General features: G+C 38.0%; 1 protein-coding gene across 6 annotated transcripts in view; it reads right to left on the bottom strand.

Annotated features, from left to right (window-relative positions):
- Window positions 1–16,200: 16,200 nt before the first annotated feature.
- The window catches only part of LOC149251368 (uroporphyrinogen-III synthase, chloroplastic-like), a 335,450-nt gene continuing 326,041 nt past the window's right edge, over window positions 16,201–25,609 (bottom strand). For 3 of the 6 annotated variants that reach the window (XM_089459382.1, XM_089459377.1, XM_089459378.1), the window contains 2 exons: window positions 16,885–16,958; window positions 16,201–16,640 (listed from right to left, as the gene is read on the bottom strand). In XM_089459382.1, the coding sequence (XP_089315508.1) occupies window positions 16,905–16,958 (54 nt within the window). In that variant the 3' untranslated portion in view covers window positions 16,201–16,640; window positions 16,885–16,904. The remainder of the gene's footprint in view (window positions 16,641–16,884; window positions 16,959–25,609) is intronic. The other 3 variants (XM_089459379.1, XM_089459381.1, XM_089459380.1) reach the window with 1 other exon arrangement.

Here is a 25,609-nt window from a genome sequence, read left to right as displayed (position 1 = left end):
TTTTATTTTATCAATTTTAGTGTAGGTTCAGTCAGACTCCATGCTCAATGGAACACTAGGAATTTTGCTAATTTGTTTTTCACAGGAAAGGCATTAATCTGCAAGTTCTTGAGACCTCATAGGGAGGATCTCATCCCCAGAAGGAGCCAGTGTTAGCTCTGCTACATGCTGATGGTGTTCAAGGGGCCTAAGTAAGCTCATTTCCTTGGTTTTTGCTCAGAAAAGGTCAACACCGGTCATCTTCCTCCTTTTCCTTCACACCCGAAATAAACCTCTGTTCTTCAAGCCCCGAGTGGTAAGTTTAAGATCCCTTATCACCATAACCATGTGACCCCACGCTCATATGCTCGCACGCCTTCATAAACCCTCCGTCGTAATCTCAGTCGTTGGTTTGCTGCACCCCGATCCAACGGTCCTCGGTCGTGTCTGACCAAAAAACATGTGTGTCGATCTTCCACCGTCCGATCATCTCTGACATGATCGGATGTCATTCACTCCTCCCGCTCTCGCAAACTGACCACACATTAGCTCGCGGGGAAAGCGGTTTTTGTCCCGTCACATCCGCCACGCGTCATCGTCTGGGTGGAATCACGCGGCTTTGTACGATTACCACCATAGGTCCTAAAGTGGTGCGATACATACCGCTTACCACCCATTTTCCCGTCCCCAATCGTAAAGCTCCGTGTACCTTCTGCCCCCGATAACCATTGGATCTATCTGCCCAAGATCCAACGGCTCAGGACTGTTTGTTCCCGCTTCTTCCTAATGTCTCCCGCCGATAGATCTTCGCCGTCCATCCATGTGATCCAACGGTTGATATTTGTTCCCGTCTTGCCCATTCATCCGCCATGCAGTCTTCACATCCATAGCCTGTCCTGTGCGCCCAAAGGAAGAAGGAGGCCAATATCCAGTACCCGACACATTTGCTCCTCAACAACCGCTTTCAAGAGACAGAATGGCTGAGAAGGAAAGGACAGGCCTCGAGCAGTTGAATGCATTTATCAGTTATGGAACTCCTTCCATATAACACTCCACCTGCTAGAGGAGTACAACATAGTACCAAAGAATGTCAAATTAATTCATTAAAGCAAGCAGATTGTAGCAGAGACGCCATCAGAGAGTTAAAGTGGTTGGTGGTTCATTATGACCCCTCTACGCATAGAATAACATAACATTTTTGTAAAGAAACTCTATATATACCCAGAAAACAGATGTAATAAGGGTTGATGGTTGTTGTTTTGATGTAAGGTTCAACTTCCGGAGACTGTAACTATTTTGATACATGCAGTGTCTGGTCTTCATTTTCAGCTAATACAAGCTTCTTTTGCTGTTAATTGCTCACTTTCCATTTCTACTCTGTTTTAGGCTGTGCCTGTTATGCATTTGTTCATGTGATCTTGATATTTAGCATCAGAGGGGTTGTCATCCCACCTCTGTGTTTAAGTCTAGTATGCATCATTGAATGTGTTATGCAGGCTTATGTTTACTTAGTGCCAGAGAGTTGTCATCTTGTTTGTGCATTCGGAAATAGATTTGCAAACCTCTTTATTGGTTGCAGTCGGCCATCACATGGTCTTGTGAATCTGCTGGTGTGGTCAGTATTCTCCATGTTCACCTAATCCTCAAACGGTGAGTAATTGGTGGTCTAAAGCCTTGTAGTCTGGAGGTGTTCACCCATGTCTGGAGTTAAGCATAGTAGAAGTGGTTATCTGGTTTGGACAAGAATCATTCCTTCCATTCATCCATTTCCAACATTATGTTGAGTTTGTGATGTCCCGAGCATCTCCGAGTTACAACCTAGGAGAGTTTCTTGGGGTGATAACAGTTTCTTTTAGATATCAGACTACTTTCCTTTGTTGATGTGCTTTTGTACTCTTGGGAGACAATTTGATTTGAAGAAAGAAGTTGGTCTATGTCATTTGTCAAATGAACAAGACTTCACACATATAGTACTATTATCTTGTATGATTGATTCTGTTTACATTTAACTAGTGGAAAAACTTTACTTTCTTGAATTATATGTGAGATGTATTGTTTTTGTTAAGCGCTAATTGTACTTTTGTATGATGCCTAGCTGAAATTGTGATTTTCATATATAACTCATCATATATGCGATATATTTTATAAATTCCTTTGACTAACTATTTAGTCAAAGGAATTATCTTTTACGTTATCACCTATGTTTAGTTGTGTTCAATCTTTATTATCACATGTTAAACAAATATCTTTGTAGATCGCACGCCACACAGAAATACCTGAGTTTATATTAGAATAAGTTAGTTAGAGAAATTGCATCATAGAATAGGTCACTTAGATTATCATTATTCTATTGCAAACACTCATGAACCACCCACTCTCATCTTAAAACGCACACTAGGAAACTAGTCCCATTATCACGAGTTGGAGCCACCACTTTAAATGGAAAAGGAGTTGTCTTAAGGTTCTGGTTGAGTGGTTATCCCCCATGTTTCAGCAGCAAAATTCTGAGGCCGCAACATTTTGGCGCTAGAAGGAGGGCCTTCAACTATGAATGGCATATAAACCTAAATATCATTTGAAAGGCATTCATAAGAGTCAAAACCCCTCCACCATTTCTACACCTTTTGAAACTCGTTCAGAATCTCCTGATCGGAAGTCTGAAGTTGTAGAAACATCTCCCGAAGTAGTAAGGCAACCACCCTCTCCAGATTACACTCTTGAGTCTCCTAAAGTTCATTATTTGATATAGAAATTGGAACAGATATCCATTTCTGCCGAGAAACCAGAGAGACCCAAAGTGTCTGAAGAAAGTGTTACCTCCTTATTACAACAAATTGGTGTATTGACCAGACTGCAAAGTGAAAGACTTGGGGTTACCCCTTTCGAGTTCCCCATACCTCCACGACATAGAAAAGTCACTTCATCAACATCTGAATCAGATACCAATGAGATCATATCACCTTTCCATCCATTTACTTCCCCATCCACTCCTACTCAATCCACGACTTTTAAACTATCCACTTCTCCAATTAGTACTACAATTAACAGTACTAATCCAGTAGTAAGTTCTTCGCCATCTATACCTACTTCTGGACCAACCTTTCCATCTTCTCAGTTCCCAACTCAAGTTATGGCCAGTCAACCTTGGACAAATCCTGGTGCTGTCCTAGTTGCAAATCCAAATGCACTCCCAGCAAACCCAGAAAAATGGTTGCCTAAGTATAATCCTGATGATGCTCTCCCGACCAAAGAACATCTAAATAATTTTATGTTAGCCATGAATCTCAATGGCGTTACACATGAAGATGTTGTAATCAGAATGTTTCCTTATACTTTCCAAGGATGTGTTGGCTCTTGGTATTTTTCCCTCCCACCAGGTTCAATTAGAGACTGAGATACTTTTTAAGAAGTATTTCTTGCAAAATTTGGTGATGATAGGACCATAGCATCCTTGATCAATGATCTTTCTAATTTGAAAGCTAATCCAGATGAAAAGATCAAAGATTTCAACTCCAAATTTAACAAATTGCTAAATAAAACCCCAGTTGCCTCTAAACCTGTTGTAGATGTACAAATATAATGGTATATATCATGTCTTCCTTCTAATATTGCGATTTTTGTAGCTAAAGCCAATAAGGCTACTCTTGTAGAAAACATTAAAGAAGCCCTATCTGTAGAAAGAAGAATCATAGCTTTGGAAAAGAGATCACAAACAGACGAAAGGAAGTCAAAGAAAGTAACATTTAAGGATGACCCTAAGAAGAAAGCTTCAAAGGACCCTTTCGATCTCGAAGGTCTTCAAAAAGTGTTAAAACAATGTCTAACGAAATGGTCAAAATTAGAAAACACGTCGCAGAATCCTCTGCTCCCAAGAAACCTTTTCGATCATTCAAAAAGAACCCTTCTTCTGCATCACAACCCCCGAACACCATTTCAAATGCTGAGTCTGACCAAGAAGCAGAAGAAGAATTGCCAAACGAAGAGGAAGCTGAAACAGAAGAAGAAATTGAACTAAATGGGATGTGGGATTTGATCCTCCCAACTGAAGAAGAGGCACAAGAAATGCCAATGACTACAAGAAGTAAAAATTATCCTGACATGTCTATCACAAATCAGAAGAAAAATGTTGCTACTCATGCAAAGGAGAAAACAGTAGCTAAGAAATCTAAGACTAGCCAAACCGATCCTATTCCTCCAGATTCCCCAAATGCCTCAAAGACATTGGTAATCTCAAATATAGTCGAATACAATATAGTGGAAGACATGAAAAATACTAGATCTAACATCTCATTGCATGAGCTCACTAAACTCAAGCAACAACAAAAGATTCTATTACGATAATTGAAGGCATCTCTAGTATCTCCCCTTCCATCTGTTGTAGTTACTCAAGTTGCCTATGATATGAGAAAACCTCCCTCATCCTCAAACAAAGTAGATCCTTCAGATCTAGTTTTGATTGGTGATAGGTCTATTTCTCATGTTCCTCCATTTCTGCTCACTTATGAAATTTTCAACAAGAATGTTCACAACTACCTTGTTGATTCAGGAGCCTCCTCAAATATAATGCCAAGAGTTGTGTGTACCAAATTGAACATTACACCTCAAAAATCTGCAATACACATAGTTCAGTTAGATAGGACAAAAGTAGAGGTGCTTGGAGAAATAGCATTAGTTTCAATTAGGCTTTCCTCTAATCCAAAAGTTTCACAAATAATTGATATTTTGGTGGCTGATATCCCTGAATTTTATGGTTTGATTCTCAGTAGGGATTGGTCTGAAAAGTTGCACGGTTATTTCACAATTGATTGGTCTCACATGTGGTTGCCACACAATAGTAAACCAAACCAAATCAGGGTAGATCGAGAGAAATTCATGAAATATACAGTCACTGACCTCAAGGGAAGCAACGAACCTGTTGCCTTCACTAATAATATCATTGGAAATTACTCAGTCGAGTCCTCTTTAGGATCCTTTAATGCTCAGAGGTCTCCCTTTTTAGATAACATTGTAGTTTCTCAAATCGAAATTTTTTCACAAACAGATGCTTCCAAATGTCTAAATTTAGTAGATAAAGTTTCTAATAACTCTCTGTTCTAGACTCTCTATTTTGACGGTTCTAAATCAGAAGACGACGCAGGTGCAGGATGCATTTTGATCAATCCGCAAGGAGAGAAAACCATGCTAGCCTACAGACTTGAATTCCAATGCACTAATAATATCGCTGAATATGAAGCACTGATCCAAGGACTGTATAAAGCCATCGGTCTTAATGTCAAATACCTGCAAGTCTATGGTGATTCTGAAATAATTGTGAAACAGGTGAGAAATACAATCCATTATGTCTTTGGGCACTTTAAACACTATCAACCTTTAGCTCAGAAATTGAATTCTCATTTTTCTGCTTTCAACATATCTTCAGTCCCTAGACTGCAAAACGTAAATGCCGACTTTCTAATTTGGCATCTAGGCTTATACCCTCATAAAACTTTAGTCCAAACATATTTTCAATAGAGTTAATATTTAGGCCATCTATTCTCAATAATGTAACAAATTGGAGAGTATTCAACAACGATGCGGATATAGTTAATTTCCTTACATCAGAAGGATCATATGAAGAACAAATCATAGATGAATATGAGCATGATCTAGAAATCAAGAATAATCATGATCAAAAACCAATCCCAAAGTCTGTGGTTAATATGGAAGATCTTTAAGATCTAAAGGATAGGTTCAAGAAAATTACTAACTACAAAACTCAAAGTTCTACTATGAGTTTTGAAGTAGTGAACCAAGGGTCAAATGAAAAACCTCCAAATGTCAACCTAGGTCTTGACCTATCATTTGAAGAAAGAATATCATTCATTAGGTTATTGAAAATATATAAAGGTGTCTTTTCTTGGGATTATGCAAATCTCAAGACCTATGATACCTCTATAATTCAACATACCATACCCATGACTTCGAATGAAAAGCCAATTTAACAGAAGCTTCGCAAAATTCACCCAAACCTTGAGAATCAAATCAAATCTGAATTGAACAAGCTTCTGAAGGCCAAAATAGTCTTCCCTATTAGACATTCTAAGTGGGTGTCGAATATGGTACCCGTAAGGAAAAAGAACGATGATATTAGGATTTGTATTGATTTTAGAAACCTGAATAAAGCTTGTCAAAAAGATAAATTTCCCTTGCCTACTATGGAATAGATATTGTAATCAGTTGCAGGTTCCAAATTAATGTCTTTTATAGATGGATTATTAGGATATAATCAAATTCTTGTGCATTCAGATGGCAAATTAAAGACAACATTCAGGACCAAGTGGGGAACATATGTTTATCAGAAGATGCCTTTCGAGCTCATTAATGTTGGTGCCACATTTCAACGTGCTATGGACATTGCCTTCAAAGGTCTAATTAATAAATTGATTGTTATTTACTTGGATGATATCACAGTGTATTAGAAGGATAGGAACAATCATTTAAGTGACCTAAAGCACATTTTCGAAAGATGTAAGAAATATGACATTTCCTTAAATTCCAAAAAATCTTATTTTGCTTTACCAGAAGGCAAACTCCTTGGGTTTATAGTACCCAAGAAAGGAATTTACATTGATCCTGATAGAGTCCAAGAGATTGAAAAGATTCCCCTCCCGCACAACAAAAAAACCATGCAATCATTCCTGGGCCAAATAAATTTTTTAAAAAGATTTGTCCCAATTTTTTCACAAATTGTCCTACCCCTTCAAGCAATGATAAGAAAAAATGCAATTTTCAGATGGAACAAGGATGAAAGAGAGTCATTTGAGTTGATTAAAAAAGTCATTATTATTGCTCCTTCATTAACAACCCCTGACTTTTTCAAACCTTTTGTATGATATACTTTTTTATCGATACATCATATGCAATTGTTTTGACACAGCTGAACGATGAAAATATCGAAGCACCCATCTCCTTTTTCAGCTCTAACTTGCAAGGCACCGAATTAAATTATTCAACTGTTGAGAAACAAGCATTTGTTGTTTTTAAAACTTTGAAACATTTCAGACCTTTTCTTCTTAAAACCCATACAAAGATAGTTGTACCCTACCTTGCAGTAAGACAACTATTGATCCAAAGAGAAGTAGGGGAGAAAAGAGCTAATTGGGTAACTGCACTCCAAGAATATGATGTAGAAATCCGGCCAACTAAAATTGTCAGGGGCCAAGGTTTTTGCAAGATGTTAATAGGAGCTTCCTAGTTACCACCAGAAGAAGATCAAGGTAATGAAGTGCAACTATCAGAGGTAAGCCTCAATGATACACAATCACAATATGTTGATTTGAAATTTTATCTAAAAAACATATATGCTCTTATGCATCTTAATTATAAAACAATGCGAGCTTAAAGATTGAAATCAAATCAATATGAGCTAGTCAATGATGTATTGTTTAGGAAAAATTATGATTCAGTATTGCTAAGATGCCTAGAGAAACCTGAAGCCGAAAAGGCCATGCAGGAATTACATGATGGACCAGCTGGAGGACATTTTGGAGGAAATACCACAGTTCACAAAATCTTGCGCGCAGGATATTATTGGCCAACGGTATTTAAAGATGCACATGAATATGCAAGGAAGTGCAAAACTTGTCAAACCACAGCCGGAAGAGAAAGAAACTCAACATTCCCTTTACAACCAGTTAACATCCAACCACCATTCGAACAATGGGGATTAGACATAATTGGTGAGATTGTTCCTAACTCTTCCAAACAACGTAGGTACATCCTTACAACTACTGATTATTTTAAAAAGTGGGTGGAAGTTGTCCCATTAAAGGTAGCTAATATAGAAAACATCACAGACTTCATTGATCAGTACATAATTATCAGGTTTGGATTACCCTCAGCGTTAATGTTTGACAATGCATCTTACTTTTCTGGAAATACAATGGTAGAATTTTCTCTAAAGCGAGGTTTCAAGTTGAAATATTCAGCCAATTATTATCCTCAAGGTAATGGATTAGCAGAATCAACAAACAAGAACCTCATCAGAATTACCAAAAGGACTATTGATCAAAATCACAGGAATTGGCACAAAGCATTAACATTTGCGCTATGGGTAGACATGATTACTCAGAAAGCCTCTATTGGTTCTTCTCCTTTTTCTTTAGTCTATGGAAAATAAGCTGTTCTTCCCACAAACGTAGTTATCCAATCTCTTTCCTTAGTACAATTCATCAATTGAAACCCTCCATCTTCTCTCAAGGCTAGACAATTTCAAATTCTCAAGCTTGAAGAAGAAAGAGAAAAGGCTAAAGCAACCCACTTCCATCATCAACAATTAGTCAAATATTCTTTTGACACGACTTCTACCAGTCAAAAAACTCTTGAAGTAGGTGACTTGGTTTTGAAATGGGACAAAGCACATGAGGAAAAAGGTAGACATACCAAATTCCAAAGACTATGGCTTGGCCCTCTCCAAATCATTGAAAAAATTGGACAATCAACATTTCTTTTATAATACTTGTCAGGTAAGGAGGATTCTTTGCCCGTTAATGGGCAAATTTTGAAAAAATACTTTTCCTAGGAGATAACCTCTTATAATTTTGTAGCATATTGCTTTCTAGGAAAATAATGTTTAACTAGTATTTATTTTTGACTTTTCAAAATAAAATCTTTGATAACATTTATGTTCTTTCGCTTTTATAAGAAAGTAAGAGTTAAAAGGGATAATTAGGGCATTTGAGTACTAAAATAAACTTGATTTCTTTGGAAAGACTTGATCTTGCTTAAAACATTTATTCTACGAACAAACTCTTATCCTTATAGAATATGAAAGTTTTGTTATTAGTCAAGAAAAAAATCTTTAACCTGGTAAGGACTTTCTGCAGATCAGTATCTTAAAAAAAACTCTATAATTACCACCCAAAACTCTCAAAAGAGCCAATGATTCACCCCATCTGTTAAAATTTCCCTTTTTCAGAGTGTAATTTTAAAATATATAAACTTAGAAGATAAAAAATCTTATTACGAGCTTGTTTACCATCTTCATAGGGAAGTGATTAAACTAATATTACTAATATTGTATATGAAACAGGGTAATAGCTAATGATCTCCTCGATCAAAAGACAAGGGGTCTCATCAAGAGCCAGCTTGTTCAGTTTAGTTACAACCAGTGAATGGCATTGTCACTAGTAGGTTACCATGCCTAGACAATGTCTTTTAAGAAACCAAAAAAGAAAAAGATTACATTCAAAAGGGAAAAAAGGGACAAGGTCCAAGTGAGATTCAATCCAAGTGAATATCATTTTGAAATTTGAAAATTCATACAGATGGGATAATGAATCATTGTTGGTTAAAAGATAACCCTGTCGGGGCTATCAACGCCTTCTAGCAACAGAGGCTCTATTTGTGATAAATGAGAAAACACAAAAAAACTAATCTACATAATACACTTGCTATATTACTTTAAACCTTATTATTGGTTGATGTGAACGTTTATACTTCTATCATTACAAGAGTAAAGTAATTAAGTAAATAATCTGAACAAGTAATGATGATTCGAGAGCAATGTTGTTTATCTTATAACTGATGTAATCCTTATTCTTATAACTCTAATTACGTTGAAATTTTTTAGAAATTTCAGAAATTACTCAAAGATAATTGGTTCTCCCAAGTGAATCGCCAATTGTTGTACTAAGAAACAACCCCCCCCATTTATAAAGAACAATAGCTACCATTAGAGTTATAAATGGTGACCCTTTTAAATTTTTAGGAATAGAATAATAATACCTAACTCTAAGAAAATACCTAACAAAACCTTGCCAAACAAACTAAGGATGAAATCCACATCACAAACCGCAAATCGCACTTTTCCGTATGACTATCTTAAAACACCTTTAAAAAGTTGTAATCTGCAATTAGGTCTCCCATTGCGATAACCCAATAACAACACCTTGTCATTTCGGAATCGCACTTCGCACTTCGCAGAGTTCGTAAGAAACTTAACCATGCCATTAGAATGTCTGTCAGCGATTTGCGAAATGCAATATTGTGATATTAGCAATCGTATTTCGCTTGATGCATCTGGTAGCGCTATACTGTATCCTTTTGACGATTGCGATGCACGATTAAGAGAGGTAAAACGTGTGAAATAATTACATTTTAAATACCAAAACAAACGAGTTGACAAGTTAATAAATATTTAGCAGCTCGAAGAAGGATAATCATTTTCCAGGTTATGGGTAGTTACAATAGAGTATCTCATTAAACCTTTCTCACAATCCAAAGTCATTTCAGAGAAGCTTTGAGTCTTGATTATCTGATATCATCTGCGTTGATATATCTTGTCTATTTCAGGAAAGCTACAAAAGACATGTCACTAAGAAAGGTGATGCAGAAATAGAGCAAATTGACCATTGTTGAATATGAGTTTACAGAGATGATTCCTATCTTCGCTGATACAGTTTGTGATGTTGTCGAACGCGCAACAGCTTGGGAAGTAACTTAAAATAGGCTATAGGACGAGCGTCCTAAAATCACTGTTACGAGAGCAACAACTGACTCAACAAGGCCTTCAAGACTTCAATGCAGAGATGCTTCCTATTCTTTCCTTCATAGGATAGGAGCAAGAGCTAAAATCCTCCCATACACAAATATGATCAGGTGGGTGATCGAAAACCTTATCATTGAAGATAGGCAGTTCAAGAATTCAAGAATGGAGCTCATAGGGTCATTGAAAGCAAAGGACTTGAAGAAAATGTATCACATACCTGACCCACAAGATATCTACGACAACACATTTGTGGCTAACTTCGCAAAGGAGAAACCATACCCCTTCAAGCTAATTCAGAGTTGGAGAGTGTTGGAAAACAAATTCAAATATGACAAATCGGGTATGTATGTTATAGCCTTTTTGGCAAATCCATACAACTATGCAGCAGCCATGTTATGTAGATTGTATGGGCTACCCAATAATACTAAGCTTTAAATAGAATGGATTCCTCTGATTGATGTCTGTGTTAATTCCCATATCATTAATTAGCCTTCCATCCTATCTGAAAACCTAGCCAACACCATTGCCAAATATTGATAGAAGAAAGCCTCCTCTTCAGATAACCTCCCTCCCTTCTATTTTAGTGCCTACATTATGGATGCTATCTATTTTTGCATGACATTTCCAACCATGGGTTGGAAATGGACATTACAAGATCCCTACCCAATCCATCTCAGTCATAAACAAATATGGGAATCACATTACATACCTCACTTCTATAAGATATTTCATGTTGTTGTGTTGCCCCTACATCAAATAATTTTCAATAAGAAAGCCCCTAGGTTTTCCCAAGAAGCCGCAACAAACTTGCTTATTGTCGGTTAGTATTTCATTAAAGAATGGTTCACCTACATTAGGGTTTTTGGTAGAACAATCGATCCACACGTCCTTCCTTTATATGTTTCTGATAAGTTATTAGCAAGAGAGATTTCCCACTATACTGTGGGAAGGGGCTTGACTAAAGTTCTCAAAGACGGCAAGAAGTCATTATGGCCCACTTTCCCTGTCAAATGCGATTCTTTTGCTTTAGCGAATTTTGTTCATGTCACTAAGGAATTGGCACATATGGAACCCCTCAGGCTTCATACGTTGCCTAAGACGCAATTTGATCTAAACAAAGTGGCATATAATGTCATTACTGGAGTAAAACTTAAGCCATACAACCATGAAGATAATTATTTTGAGGATTTGTTACAGTCAGTCGTATCCTTCGAACAAACGTTCGAATGGGCAAAGGCGAATTTGAAACTTAAGGATTTTCAAAGATTTCAGGAATTCAGAAATGAGAGGCTCCAGGTGATCCCAATGCATCTATTAAAGCCCGAGGATAAGTCTACACCAAGTGTCACTGTTGATAGTGGAGGTCCTAGCTCTCAAGTAGACTCTCAGGTAAACATTGAGAAGACACCAAACACAAGATAAACCCAAGACGCAGACAACACAGTTGAGTCCAGCAGGAAGTCAGCGGAGAAACAAGTGATGAGCACCCCAACTACACAAATCAGTTCAAAGGTCAAAGGTAGTATTTTGGAGCAAGAGTGGGATCAATTTAATCAGAAATTGCAAGGCACTCCCAAAGCCTCAAATACCCAAGAAACAGAGGAATGTAAAACTCCTCTGCATGTTCATAAGAATACAGAGCCCAAGTCTATCGGCAAATAGTCCACGCCTATGGAGGAACAAGCGACAACGTCCTAGCATACTGAAATTATCCCTGCTCTGCCCACATCAGAAATTGTTCTGAAAGTAACTGAAATACCTCCACTTGATGTGTTCTATAGCCCTCTCCTCAAGGCTGTAGTTAGAAGGTAGATAAAAAGGAGAAGGGTAGATACACCCAAATTCCCACCTAGAAACAAGCCAATGGACGTTGTTTGGAAGGACATTCCTTTCAATTTGGCCAAAAATTTGACTAGATTATCACAGTTCATAAGAGCATACGCATCGGCCACTATGGACAAGGCTTCTGAAGTCTCTACTTTACTAAGGGAGAAAGGAGAGGATTTCACAACTCGAACAAGAGCTCGAGACAGAGAAAGCAAGTGCAAACAGGCATGTGGCTAAGCAGCTCGCACAATTGCAGCAAGACATGGACGTCTTGCAAATAAGCCATGAAGCCGATATAACAGCCAAAAACATGCAACTCCAAGGAATGCAACAATTCATGGAAAGATACAAGGATGTTCCCACTACTAATGACTTTAATAAAGAGGCCCTGGAATTAAATTCCCTTCTGGTGAAACAATAGGAGTATTTTTGCCAGAAGATGTCACACATTACTCCCTATCTGACTACTAGCGACTAGCTGACAGATAAGGCAATCGACCAGAGAATGGAGTTTAATGATTTAAACACCAGAATCTCTGAGTTCATCAAATGGCAAGAAACAAAAGATGGAAGGAAATCCAATCAACCTGAGATTGAGGAAACTCATAAAGACATTCTCTTCACAGATTGGGATGCGAGAATCAAACAGTCTGAGCTAGCAGTCACAAGGGCAACCAGGGTATCAAAGAATATCATTAAGGCAGTGAATCACATCATGTTCACCACCAATCTCATTAATGAAGGCAATACGAAAGAAATGCCAGATTTAAATGCTTTGTACAAAGGTTGGCAAGAAAAGGTGGGGAGTCAAAGAGACGCAATTACAAAACTGACCACGACCAACTGGGAGTCGTGTTGGCAGTATCTTGTTAAGTTGCACAGCCAAATTATGACTCTCAACTATTCCCTTCATACGACTCAACGGATGCTGCCATTGCTCACCGATGCGATCTTCACAGGACAACTCATGACACATTTCGGGGCACCTCCTCAAATTCAACCGATGACCGATATTTGCGATTTAAATGATAAGCTGGCAGACAACAAGTCGTCCTCTTAGTTCTGTTTAGTTAGCCTCTGTTTATTTTTGGAGTTAGTTACCTAGTTAGGAGGAAGGTTGTTTTTGCACATTAGTTAGAATAATATGTATACCCTCTTGTGCATTTAGATAAGGGTCCATAATTTTATCAAAAACATTTGCAAAAAATGAACTATCGTAAGTTTGTGAATGCTTTGGTGAAATTATGGAACATGATCATTTCTTTTAGATATCAGACTACTTTCCTTTGTTGATGCGCTTTTGTATTCTTGGGAGACATTTTGATTTGAAGAAAGAAGTTGGTCTGTCACTTGTCAAATGAGTAGGACTTCACACATATGGTACTATTATCTTGTATGATTGATTCTGTTTACATTTAATTAGTGACAAAACTTTACTTTCATGAATTATATGTGAGATTATTGTTTTTGTTAAGTGCTAATTGCACTTCTGTATGATGCCTCGCTGAAATTGTGATTTTCATATATAACTCATCATATATGTGATATATTTATAAATTCCTTTGACTAACTATTTAGTCAAAGGAATTATCTTTTACATTATCACCTTTGTTCAGTTGTGTTCAATCTTTATTATCACATGTTAAACAAATATCTTTATAGATCGCATACCACTCAGAAATACCCAGGTTTATATTAGAATAAGTTAGTTAGAGAAATTGCATCGTAGAATAGGTCACTTAGATTATCATTATTCTATTGCAAACACTCGTGAACCATCCACTCTCATCTTAAAACCCACACTGGGAAACTCGTCCCATTATCCCCAGTCGGAGCCACCACTTTAAACGGAAAAAGAGTTCTCTTAAGGTTCGAACAGGGTGGTTATCCCCCATGTTTCGGTAGTAAAATTCTGAGGCCGCAACACGCTAGTAACCCCTTTCCTAGATCAACTTCCACACATATTCAGGCGCATGCTTGTAGATTTTCTCTTGGCTCACTTATGTCTATATATTTCGTGAATAAATGTACTATTGATTGCTTTGACCGAATCATCTCCCTAGCAATGGAGAGGGAGGTGAGGAAGACTAAGTTGGACCGGAATAGTACTAGGTATCTCGAGTTCGAGATTGAAATCCAACGTCCATCTATTTAAGTATATGACTCTTGAATCCATAAAATATGGCTTGTTTCTGAAGATCAGGTCTTGATCTTCCTTGGATTCAAAGTAGAAGGTGAAGTAACCCCTACCACAGAAATGTATAGAGATTTGACCTTGAGTTTTTGTAGCCCAATTTCGTTCAACCCATTTTTGAACTATTTTAGGAGAGGGCCACAATCCAGTGAACTATCCTACCAACCCTCGCTCTGCGAGGGAGAGAGCAATCTTGTGAGGGATTGAAGGGGGCAACTCAATTTTCGGGATTGCATCAAGCTTCTTTACAAACTTGGAGACAAAAGGCTGCTCCTGAGGAGGTCCGAGTGAACTAATGAGGCTCATGAATCCCTGGGCAGCTGGATCAGGGGGGTGCGCATGAGAGGGAGGATGACCTCCCTTCGGAGCAACCTCTGAAGGGGCCATCGAGAGGGATCGATCAACAATTACTGAAGGGGATGCTCATCGTGGGCAGAGGTGTAACAAAGAGTTGACTTCATATTTATGTTATTGGACATTAAACCTCTATTTTTTGTTATTAATTAGCAATTATTTTACTTTATGGGCATAATAAATGTATGGATAAAGACTTCATATTTATGTTATTGGACATTAAACTTTTCATTTTTTTGTTATTATTTAGCAATTATTTTACTTCATGGACATAATAGATGCATGGATGGCCTAATCTAAATGAATCCACTCACATCAACTAAGAGCAAAGGGATAATTTGTGGGACAAATTTAGGTCAAAAGAAATGCTAGAAAATGTCGAAGTATGGACCACCATACTACGATCCTCCATGGATTTCATAATGAGATAGTTAGGAAAGATGATTTTACTTTGATGAGATTCGTTTCTTTGAAAGAAAATTAGAATATGAGTATCATCAATCCACCAAGGGTTATGAGGAAGTTTGACTCTACCTTACCTACCTTCATATTAATTTCTAAGTTATTATTTGTAATTTGGTTAATATTATAATAAGAATGGTCACTTCGAATGATCACTTTTGTTCTTCCATGACCACTCTTTCCTTAATTCGACCATTTTAATCACAAGCAATGAAATGGTTTTATTTTAGTTAAAAATTTAAGTAATCAAAACCAAAAACTAGTGAATAATCTTTCATAGCTAAATATTTTTAAAAATCTATTTTCAGTTGCATGAATTCAATTATTGTACACTATAAATATCTCTCATTAATAGTTCTTATTAAATATTGCATGTAAGTATGCATTCAAAACAAGGATTTCAATTGAAAAAAAAAATACAACAATTAGGCCTAAGGGTTACCATGGCCTTTTAAATATGGATCATATTTATGAAAATAATGTAATTAAAAAGCTATTAAATTAAACTATGACTACATGGAATCTTTATTTCAATAAACCTATTGTCTTTCAAGAATTCAAATTCTTATTATAGAGTGGATTTGGTTTTTATTTATTTTATGTTTCTTAGTTGATTTTATTTAGCAACAAAATTTATATTTTATGTTTCTTAGTTGATTTTATTTAGCAACAAAATTTATATTCAAATTCAATCTACATATTACATAAGCATTACAATATTGAAATTTATTTATTTTTATTTTTAATTTTAGCATTTTATTTAACAACAAATTTCATGATCAAATTCAATATACACATTACATGAACATTACGATTGCATAGTAACATTTTTAGATTTCTTTGGTTAAATCTTAAATTGAATTCACAACCAAAGCAATTTCATTGTAATGATATAAAAAGCCAACATATTTCCATTTATACATGTACAACGTTCAAGGCATGCTATCATGCAAGCGTTTATAAACCTTTAGAATGTAACAATGCTTTGAGACTCGTTATAATAGCCCCAACCCAACAAGGACGCTATGGAGTTTTTACTCAAAGGATCTCTCTCTAACACATCATAATATGCATAATTCTTTTCTTTGCAAATATTAAAGGAAAGATTCTTTATTAGAAAATGTGCTTTCATTGCTTATTGGCACAAAACATGTTCCGTGGTTACTGCACATATTTTCTTACATTCCTTCTTCGGGGCATTGATTTTCTTCACCTAAGGTTTCTCTTGATTCTTTGCAAAAGGTTCTCACTGCAAATCACAATCACATTAACTTGATTCTTTGCAAATGGTTTTCACTGCAAATCAAAATCACATTAACAAAGAATTAGTTGTAAACTAGTAAGTTAGTGCTGGTAGGCTGAGTCTTTAAATCAAAGTTCAAATAAAAAGATGATTTTAAAATAGCGACGGGTCTTTTGCTAATGCATTCTTAGTAATAAGTAAGATCTAACACGTTTATGCTAACTTATGATAAAACCATGAACAACACTATCCTAGAAGCTTAAAAGAAAGTTTATCACATGGGTTTATCGTTCATACATTTAACATCTTCTTTCTCATTATATTTCGATCTCCAAGGTCAACCTGGGGTCTATTGTTCCTCCATTCACCATCTTCTTGCTCATGTTTCATGTAAGATTCCAAATGCATAAGTCGCTTTTTTGTTCATATCGCATGTGATAAGGAAGGAATGACGAATATCATAATTGAACATAGATAGTCTCATGTGTTTCTTTTTCCATAAATACTACACCTTTTCATACTCCCTACACTAGAAACCTTCTTACACTCTTAGCTTGTGCTAAACATGATGTATCAACTAACTCTCTAAAATTTGCCCCTATTTCAATATACTGGAAAGAATTCACAAGATTATTGAGATGTGCCACAAATTCCATTAATAGAGATGCAAAGGTAGTTCAAGTGATCCATGCACTAGTGCTCTCTATTTCCAATGCATGATAGACTCTATACCAATAGGGAGTTTGAAATGAGGTGATTCTTCATGACTATATTCACATGGCCATGAACACTACTTGCACAATTTGGTCTTGGTTTTGGTCTGTTACACCTAACAATTGTAACGTCAACATCGTGGCTTCTATCTAAGTGATGGTAAGTTGAATGTTTTGACTCATTCTTAGACCTATCTCACAGAAATGGCTCGACATTGATGATTAGATTCCCCATTGGTAAGTTAACCAATGACCCAACAACTTTCTACAAATCCATAATAGTTAGGTGTACTTGGTGCAATATGTCTCATCGCTTTAATTTTGTCACATTCTCCAATTTGAGCCCCAATTCCCATAGTGTTAGGATTTTACACTTACGAGTTACTTAATATCAATGTGTACTAATGTGTCTGTAAGTGAAAGTTTGTTTCTTTGTTTCTTAATCTGTTTCCTTAGTGTGCATCTGTAATTATGTAATTTTACAATTACAATGTGTTCTAGACATAGAGTGATCTGATGACTCACATTCTCCTTGATATGTGAATTAACATTCAGGCAGTCCATGACCTTTATTTAAAGAGCATAGAGGGTCATTTTGTAATGATCATTTGTGAGAAACTCTCTTATGTACAAATATTTCTTTTGCATTGATAAATAGCCTCGAGTGACCACATTGGTTTATGGGTAGGATGTGTGCCGGGGCATCAGCGGGAGAAAGTGAACCACTCATCCTACTCAAATGCCATAGGAGAAGGTGAACCACTCATCCTATTCATATGTCAATTGTAGGGGAAGGTGAACCACTCACCCTACAAGCATGTGTTCGGGTAGGGAAAGGTGAACCACTCACCCTACACACATGTCAACCATAATGGTGTATCACAGGCGATGGTGAACCACTCACCTTGTATCCAGCGCACCACTAGGGGAAGATGAACCACCCACCCTATGGTCACTCATAGCTCCAAGAAGTACCCCACGCCCCCAGGAGCTCCTAGAGCTCTATGTCCAACTCATACGGGACCCTCATAGGAGGGTCGTTCCACAACTCCAAGTCTCTCTCGGAAGGTTAAGAATTTGATCTTCCCCAAAGGCTTCATTAGAATGTCTGCGACATGCTCATCCGTCTTGATGTGTTAGAGCCTAACTACTCCCCATTGTACCATATCCCGGATAAAGTGGTACCTGATATCAATGTGCTTGGAGCGGTTGTGGAACACGAGATTCTCTAAGAGATGAATCCCACTCTAGTTGTCGCAGAAGATCATCGTGGTATCTAGCACGTGCTCAAATAGCTCATTGAAGAGCTTCCTCAACCAAACGCTTCACAACAGGCCATACTCGCAGCAATTTATTCGGCCTTGGTGGTGCTTAGTGCAACTAATTTTTTCTTCCTGCTCATCCAAGATATTGAAGCAGGACCCAAAGAGACGCAGCACCCAGATGTGCTCTTATTATCCACCACACTTCCATCCCAATACACTTCTGTATATCCATGTAGCCTCAAATTCCCAGCGATGTATCTTAGTCCATAGTGGATTGTGCCTCGGAGATATCTCAAGAGATTCTTGGCAACAATCCAATGAATGTGATGAGGCTCGACCATATATTGACTCAACATGTTCACAACGAAGCATATGTCAGGACAGGAGTTGACCAAAAACATCAGGGCCCCCACAAGTCAAGATGGTTGAAGTAATTTCAAGCAAGGAAAGAAAGTTGTTGAAGGAAGTCTAGATGACCAAAAGGAGAAAAGAGGTATGTATGCATTTGATAGATGAAGTCATGTCATCATATAGTTGCAGATAGAATGGTTGAATGGTCTATCTCATGAGCATGATCGAAAAAGATGGATTTCTTTCTTTAGAAAGATGCATGAAGGCATATACCTTGATCTAATTCACATATTGATAAGATGAAATCAACATAATATGTCCTCATATGGAATATGAGGTGGTTGAAAAGATGAAGGAACTATGTATAGAAGTTCCTAGGGAACAATATGTGAAGAAAGGAAGAAGAATTCGTGAGGAATGCAACTATAAGATAAGATAAGTGATTAATATCCTATAACTAGAAGAATTAGCTATGACATCTCCATAGAGAAGATATGAAGACTTTGATAAAGTTTGTAAAGGAAGGAGACTCTTAATATTGAAAGTCTTGGAGATGTGTTTATAAATGTGCAAGATGTTGATGTTGCAAGAAGCAGATGTCAAGATGAAAAGCCATCATAAAAGGCGACTTTGATTTGATGTTCATTTTTTAATTTTGAACATCTAGTTGGGTTGAAACAGGGCTACCGAAAGAGAGGTGTAGATTTCACTAGCAACTAGTACTCATGGGAATGGATGGAAGATCCAACATGACTTGGAAGAGGTAGCTACGTGAAGAAAAGCTAGATATGGGCTGAAAGATCACTTTCCGATGCAAAGAAGGATGACATGACTATTGGATCAACATTATGGTTCGTTGAAAGGAAAGTGATGGATGGCCTATGCCCTACAAAGAAAATCTAGAATATGAAGGTTCCATAATGAAGAAGGTGAAGTTCATGACATCGAAAGGAGGAGCCCTACAAGTAGTTGATAGTACCATGAGCTCCACCAAAGAGCAGATAGTTGTTGTTGGTAACAAGTCCCTAGTTAAGAGAGAACTTAGACAAGTCCCTAGGTAAGAGGGAACTTGGGTATATTCTTTTAATAGGAATGAGTATATCTTCCCTAGTTGAGAGGGAGAGATAGACACATCATTCTTGTCTTCATGTTGTGAAGAAAAAATGGAGGATTGGGTAAGCATCTGAGATTGATTCTGATACTTTTTGAGGATGTGGTAGGGCATCCAATAGGTAAGAGTAGTCGAAGATTAAATTCCTTGAAGATGTGTTATTCCAGGATAGGAATTGTCTTAAAAGGACATACCCTGTGAGCACCCGGGTAGGATATGTGCCTTGAGAGACAATGATGATGGTGTCTATCAGCCATTGGTCTCACCAGCATTGTTCTCTGAACCTATGGAGAGATAGAGTTGTTAGGCCTTGCTATGTGACAATGCTAGTTGGTATGATGAGATAATTTGGCATAAGCTAAGAAAGTAGCTTATGGGATGGCTTACCAATCCGACTCTTCTTATGACAATTATTCAATTTGAGAATGTCCAATTACCATGTATGGAATATGAATACCTCCCTAGTTAAGAGGGAGTGTTGAAATATGTAACTAGGTTCAACCTTCATAATCACATATGTGATCATGATTTTATGTATTTGATGTGAAGAGAAAAAATAAAATTATTATTGTCATTCTTGAGGCATTGTCCTAAAAGGACATACCCTGTGAACACCCGGGTAGGGTATGTGCCTTGAGAGATAATGATAACGGTGTTTATCAGCCATTGGTCTCGCTAGCATTGTTCTCTGAACCTTTGGAGAGATAAAGTTGTTAGTCAAGGCCTTGCTATGTGACAATGCTAGTTGGTATGATGAGATGCTTTGGCATAAGCTAAGAAAATAGCTTATGAGATGGCTTACCAATCCGACTCTTCTTCTGACAATTCTTCAATTTGAGAATGTCCAATTACCATGTATGGAATATGAATACCTCCCTAGTTAAGAGGGAGTGTTGAAATATGTAACTAGGTTCGACCTTCATAATGATATATGTGATCATGATTTTATGTATTTGATGTGAAGAGAAAAAATAAAATTATTATTGTCATTCTTGAGGCATTGTTTTCATGCTCAAGGTTATTTGATTTATAGGTCAAGCACCCATTGAGTGCTGCTAGGGCTTGTCTTTGAGTCAACAAGCCATAAGAATCATTGTCATGTATGGAAGACCCTTTTCGGCATGTTACATATTGTAAAGAAAATTTTATTTGAGTGAAAGAGCCTCCAAGAACTTGTCAACATGCAAGCAACAAGTCAGCCTATCAAACAGTAAAGTCAGCCTCCTCGACATGACATGTCGACCTAATGAGGCTCTCTAGAAGCCTATATATAAGAGGGAAGTCGATCACATTTGAGACCATCCAAGCAGCTCACAACAAGTTCGATCAAGTGAAGAGAAGGAGACCTAAATCAACAAAGAAGAAGAGGATTCTAAAGAAGAAATCGAGTTTTGGGAACTGTTTTTGGGCCATCATTCTCACACGTGCGAAGGAGAACTAGGGCACATTAAAGTTGCAGCAAGTTCAAATTGCAGTTATCAAAAGAAGTTGAGTCTTGGGTCAAAAGAAGTCTCCCTTGCAAGCCGAATTGACAAGAAGAAGAAGTCATCTCAAGCGAAGGAGAGAAGAGGACAAAATCATCATAAAACATCACACTTTCCATCTAGGGTTTCTGTAGAAGGGGCTGAGAATTGCAAGTTGAAATTGTAGTCCAAGGTTGCAAGTCCAAAGTCTAGGTCAAAGGAAAGATTGCAACTGCTACAAGGAAAGATTGAATTGGTTTGACTTTGGTAGAAGAGGAAAAGGTTGACTTGGTCTTGGAGGAGTCTTGGTCTGTTAAAATTGGCAACTAGGGCCAAACTCCATGTGTGTCATCTTATGTATGGCCACTAATATTTTTCCTAGATTCCTCTTGTCGAGAGGTGTAGGATTAATCTAAAGATCATCCGATTCTGACAAGTATTTATGGAGATATGAATTTATTTGTATTTACTTGACAAATTGTCAAGGTCGGCCAGCGGTTAAAATGTGTGGTACACATGCCCAGCGAATCATATAAGTACAAGTGATGTTGATTCATTATCATCTCATCTCATCTCACTCATTCTTCCCTCTCTCTCCTTAGCTTTGGGTTACACAAGGAGCAACTCACACGTGGGAAGAAGGAGGACGCAGAAGGGCAAGGAAGACGCAGAAAGAAGGACGCAGACTCTGTTGGAGGTCTCTTTGACCAACGTTGACCAAGCGTTGACCTTAGAAGAGTGCAGTTTTGGTGTGGCTGCCTCTCCTAGGCAGGCCGCAGATTTTGGCACACAAACCAAGGCAATCTGACCTCTGGTTTGACTAGCGTTGACTGCCCTAGTTTGGGGTAGTAGGTTGACTTCAATCAACAACAGTTTGACTGTGTTTTTGGGGCTGTTTAAGGGCTTCTTCTTTAGGTTGTTCGAGGATTAGTTGATCGAGAAATTGACCAAGCATATTGGAGGTCAATTTCATCTTGTTTGACCAAGTTTGACTTTGGTAATCTAGGGTTTGCTGCTGCTGATATAAAATTACAGAATTCTAATTTTGTACTATCTCTCTCTGCTGAACTATTGAAGACAAAAGAAGATCTGATCAAAGGTTTTCCCCACATTAGGGTTTGTCCCTGGCTAGCTGCCACATCTTGTGTCACTTGTCTTGGCTTTTTGTCTGTCGATCGTTTAATGTTCTATCTGCACTTTACTTAATGTATATGTGATTGCTAATCAGTGGTTAATAAGAAGAAAAGAAGTAAACTGCTCTAAGCATAGAACATACCATAATTTAACATGGTATCGGAGCTGAGGTGAAGACAAAGCCCAAGCAAGAGCAAGAGCAATCACCGAAGGTTGGCAAGGCTATCCTAAAAACTTCATGGGGTCCTCAACACTCTTCCCCGCCAAAGACAAGCTCCGTGAGAAGTCTGACTATCACAGATGGAAGATGTCTCTCGATCTGACTTTAGAAGATCAGGAAGTGTTGGACCATGTGAGAGGCAATATTGTTGCGCCTCCATCAAATGCATCTGCTGCTGCCAGAAGCAAGTGGACCAAGGGAGAAGTCAAAGCAAAGAAGATCATCCGGGACTCTATCGACAAGCGCCTAGTGGCCTATGTTTCCGAGCTGACCACCTCCAAGGAAATCTACAATAGACTGGTGAGTTTATTTAAAGTTAATGATGCAAATCAAGTTTTGTTCCTTAGAAATAAGCTGAAGGAAATTAAGAAGAGCAAAGATGAGAGTATGCAAGCATATTTCTTAAGGATCACCGAAATCAAGAATGATCTCCTATCTATTGGGGAAGTAGTTCCTGACAAGGAAATGACTATCACAACTCTTAGTGGACTGCCACCTGAATGGTATATATTCAGGACTACTCTTCTCAACAATAATGTCATCCCAGGATTTGAGGAATTGATGGATAGATGTATTCAAGAAGAAACAAGGATGGAAGAGCAAGAAATGCCCGCACTTAAAGGCAATCCCTCTGCCTTTTCTTCTCATGCTAAAAGAAGAAACAATTATGGGGCTAAATCCAAAGGAAACGCTGGACCGAAGGGTGGATGAAAAGGACGATGTTACAGTTGCAACAAAATGGGCCACTATGCAAGGGAGAGACTTGATAAAAGGGACTCACACCATGACGATGATCAAAATCACTCTCAAGGCAATCAAAGGAATGGCAGATCCAATGTAAGAGGTAAAAGAAATGCCAGAAATCAAGGAAGAGGACAACCCTTCAAGAAGGCAAGAAACTCCAGGTATGAATCTAACGTTGTTAACAATAAGCAAGATGAATATTGTCTACCAGCGGCCCTCTCTACTACTGCTCCCCCAGACTCGCTGGGAAATTGGCTTATTGATAGTGGTGCCTCAAGGCACTTCACTGGTTACAAAGAAGCTCTCTCTAATCTGATAGAGAAGGAGACCAACCTGGAAATTGTTCTTGGGGACAATGCAAAATATCTTGTGAAAGGTGTAGGGAATGTCACTCTAATTGAATCAGGGTAATACAATTCATTTGCAAGAAGTCTTCTATGTACCTGATCTCAAAAAGAACCTAGTGTACGTTTCAACAATGGAAGACAAAGGCTACAAGGTGACCTTCATCGATGGCAAGGTACATGTATGGAAAAAGAATTTTAAAGAAGCTTTCGATCTTAGGTTTCGAGTGCATTCATTATATCAGGTCGGAGGAAGTCCGCTGGGTGTCATGTCCTGTGACACATCACTTCAGTGTGAACTATGGCATCGGAGGTTTGCTCACCTTCATTATAAAGCTCTACCCAATGCGAGACAAATGGTGAAAGGGATGCCCGAGTTTCGAGTAGAGCAAGAAGGTGTATGTCCTGGATGTGCCGAAGGGAAGCTCAAAAGGGGACCATTCCCCTCAAGCCAAAGCAAGACCTCCAATATATTGCAGTTGGTTCACTCAGACATATCTGGTATGATGCCTGTGAACTCCTTGGGAGGATATTTATATTACCTCACTTTTACAAATGATTATTCTCGCAAGACTTGGCTATACTTCTTGAAAAAGAAGGATGAAGTATTCACTTGGTTTTGTCACTTCAAAGCCTTGATCAAGAATCAAACCGAAAAGAAGATCAAGATCTTAAGGACTAATAATGGGACTAGGTATGAATCCAATGAGTTCCATGACTTTTGCAAAGAGGTTGGCATTAAGAGGGAGACTACAACACCATATACTCCTGAGTAGAATGGTGTGGCGGAGAGGAAGAATCGTACGATTGTGGAAGTTGTCTGTGCTATGCTCCATGATCAAAGACTTCCAAAGTTTATATGGGTCGAAACTGTGAATACCGCCGTATATGTGCAAAATCGATGCCCTCGTCAAACATTGGGTTCCAAGACTCCCGAAGAGATGTTCACTGGTAAGAAACCTGACGTATCCCATTTTAGAATTTTTGGAAGTCCTGTATATTTTCATGTGTCGAAGGAGAAAAGGAATAAATTGGGTGCATCTGGAAAGAAAGGAATCTTCGTGGGCTATAGCGAAAATACTAAGGGCTATAGAATCTATTTGGCTGGTCAAAGGGAAATCGAGATTAGCCATGATGTCACCTTTGACGAAGAAATGGCTCTTAGCAAAGTTGACAATCTTCCTACTCAAAGGGGATCTAAAGAAGGTAACACCAGGGAACCGAAGGAAAAGGAAGATGAGATGATGCCCAATGTGGAAGAACCTATGGATCCTATTGATCCCCCTCTGCAAGAGCCTTCCTCTTATAGGAAGAGGCCTCCATGGCTTAGGGGGACACTAGATGATGTTGAAGGACACATTGCACCCAGAGGGACTTTCCGGGAAAGTAAGAAGTCGGCCAGGTATCAGGGATACTTGACCATCATGAGCACGATCATCCAAAATGAGCCTTCATCATTTGCAGAAGTTGTCAAGCATCAAGTATGGAAGGATGCTATGACTGAGGAATATGAGTCCACCATGAAACGCGATGTCTGGGATGTGGTCCCCAGACCCCAAGACAAAGCAGTTGTCACTTCGAAATGGCTTTACAAGATAAAGTATGTCGTTGATGGAAGTGTTGAAATGTATAAGGCTTGTTTTGTCGCTCGTGGCTTCTCTCAGAAGGAAGGTATAG

Source organism: Pinus tabuliformis, chromosome 7 (assembly GCF_031772625.1).
Source record: "Pinus tabuliformis cultivar Carrire ecotype Pingquan chromosome 7, CPIR1, whole genome shotgun sequence".
Lineage (NCBI taxonomy): Eukaryota > Viridiplantae > Streptophyta > Pinopsida > Pinales > Pinaceae > Pinus > Pinus tabuliformis.
Note: the sequence above shows the minus strand (reverse complement) of the source record. Positions and strands in the feature narration are given on the sequence as shown.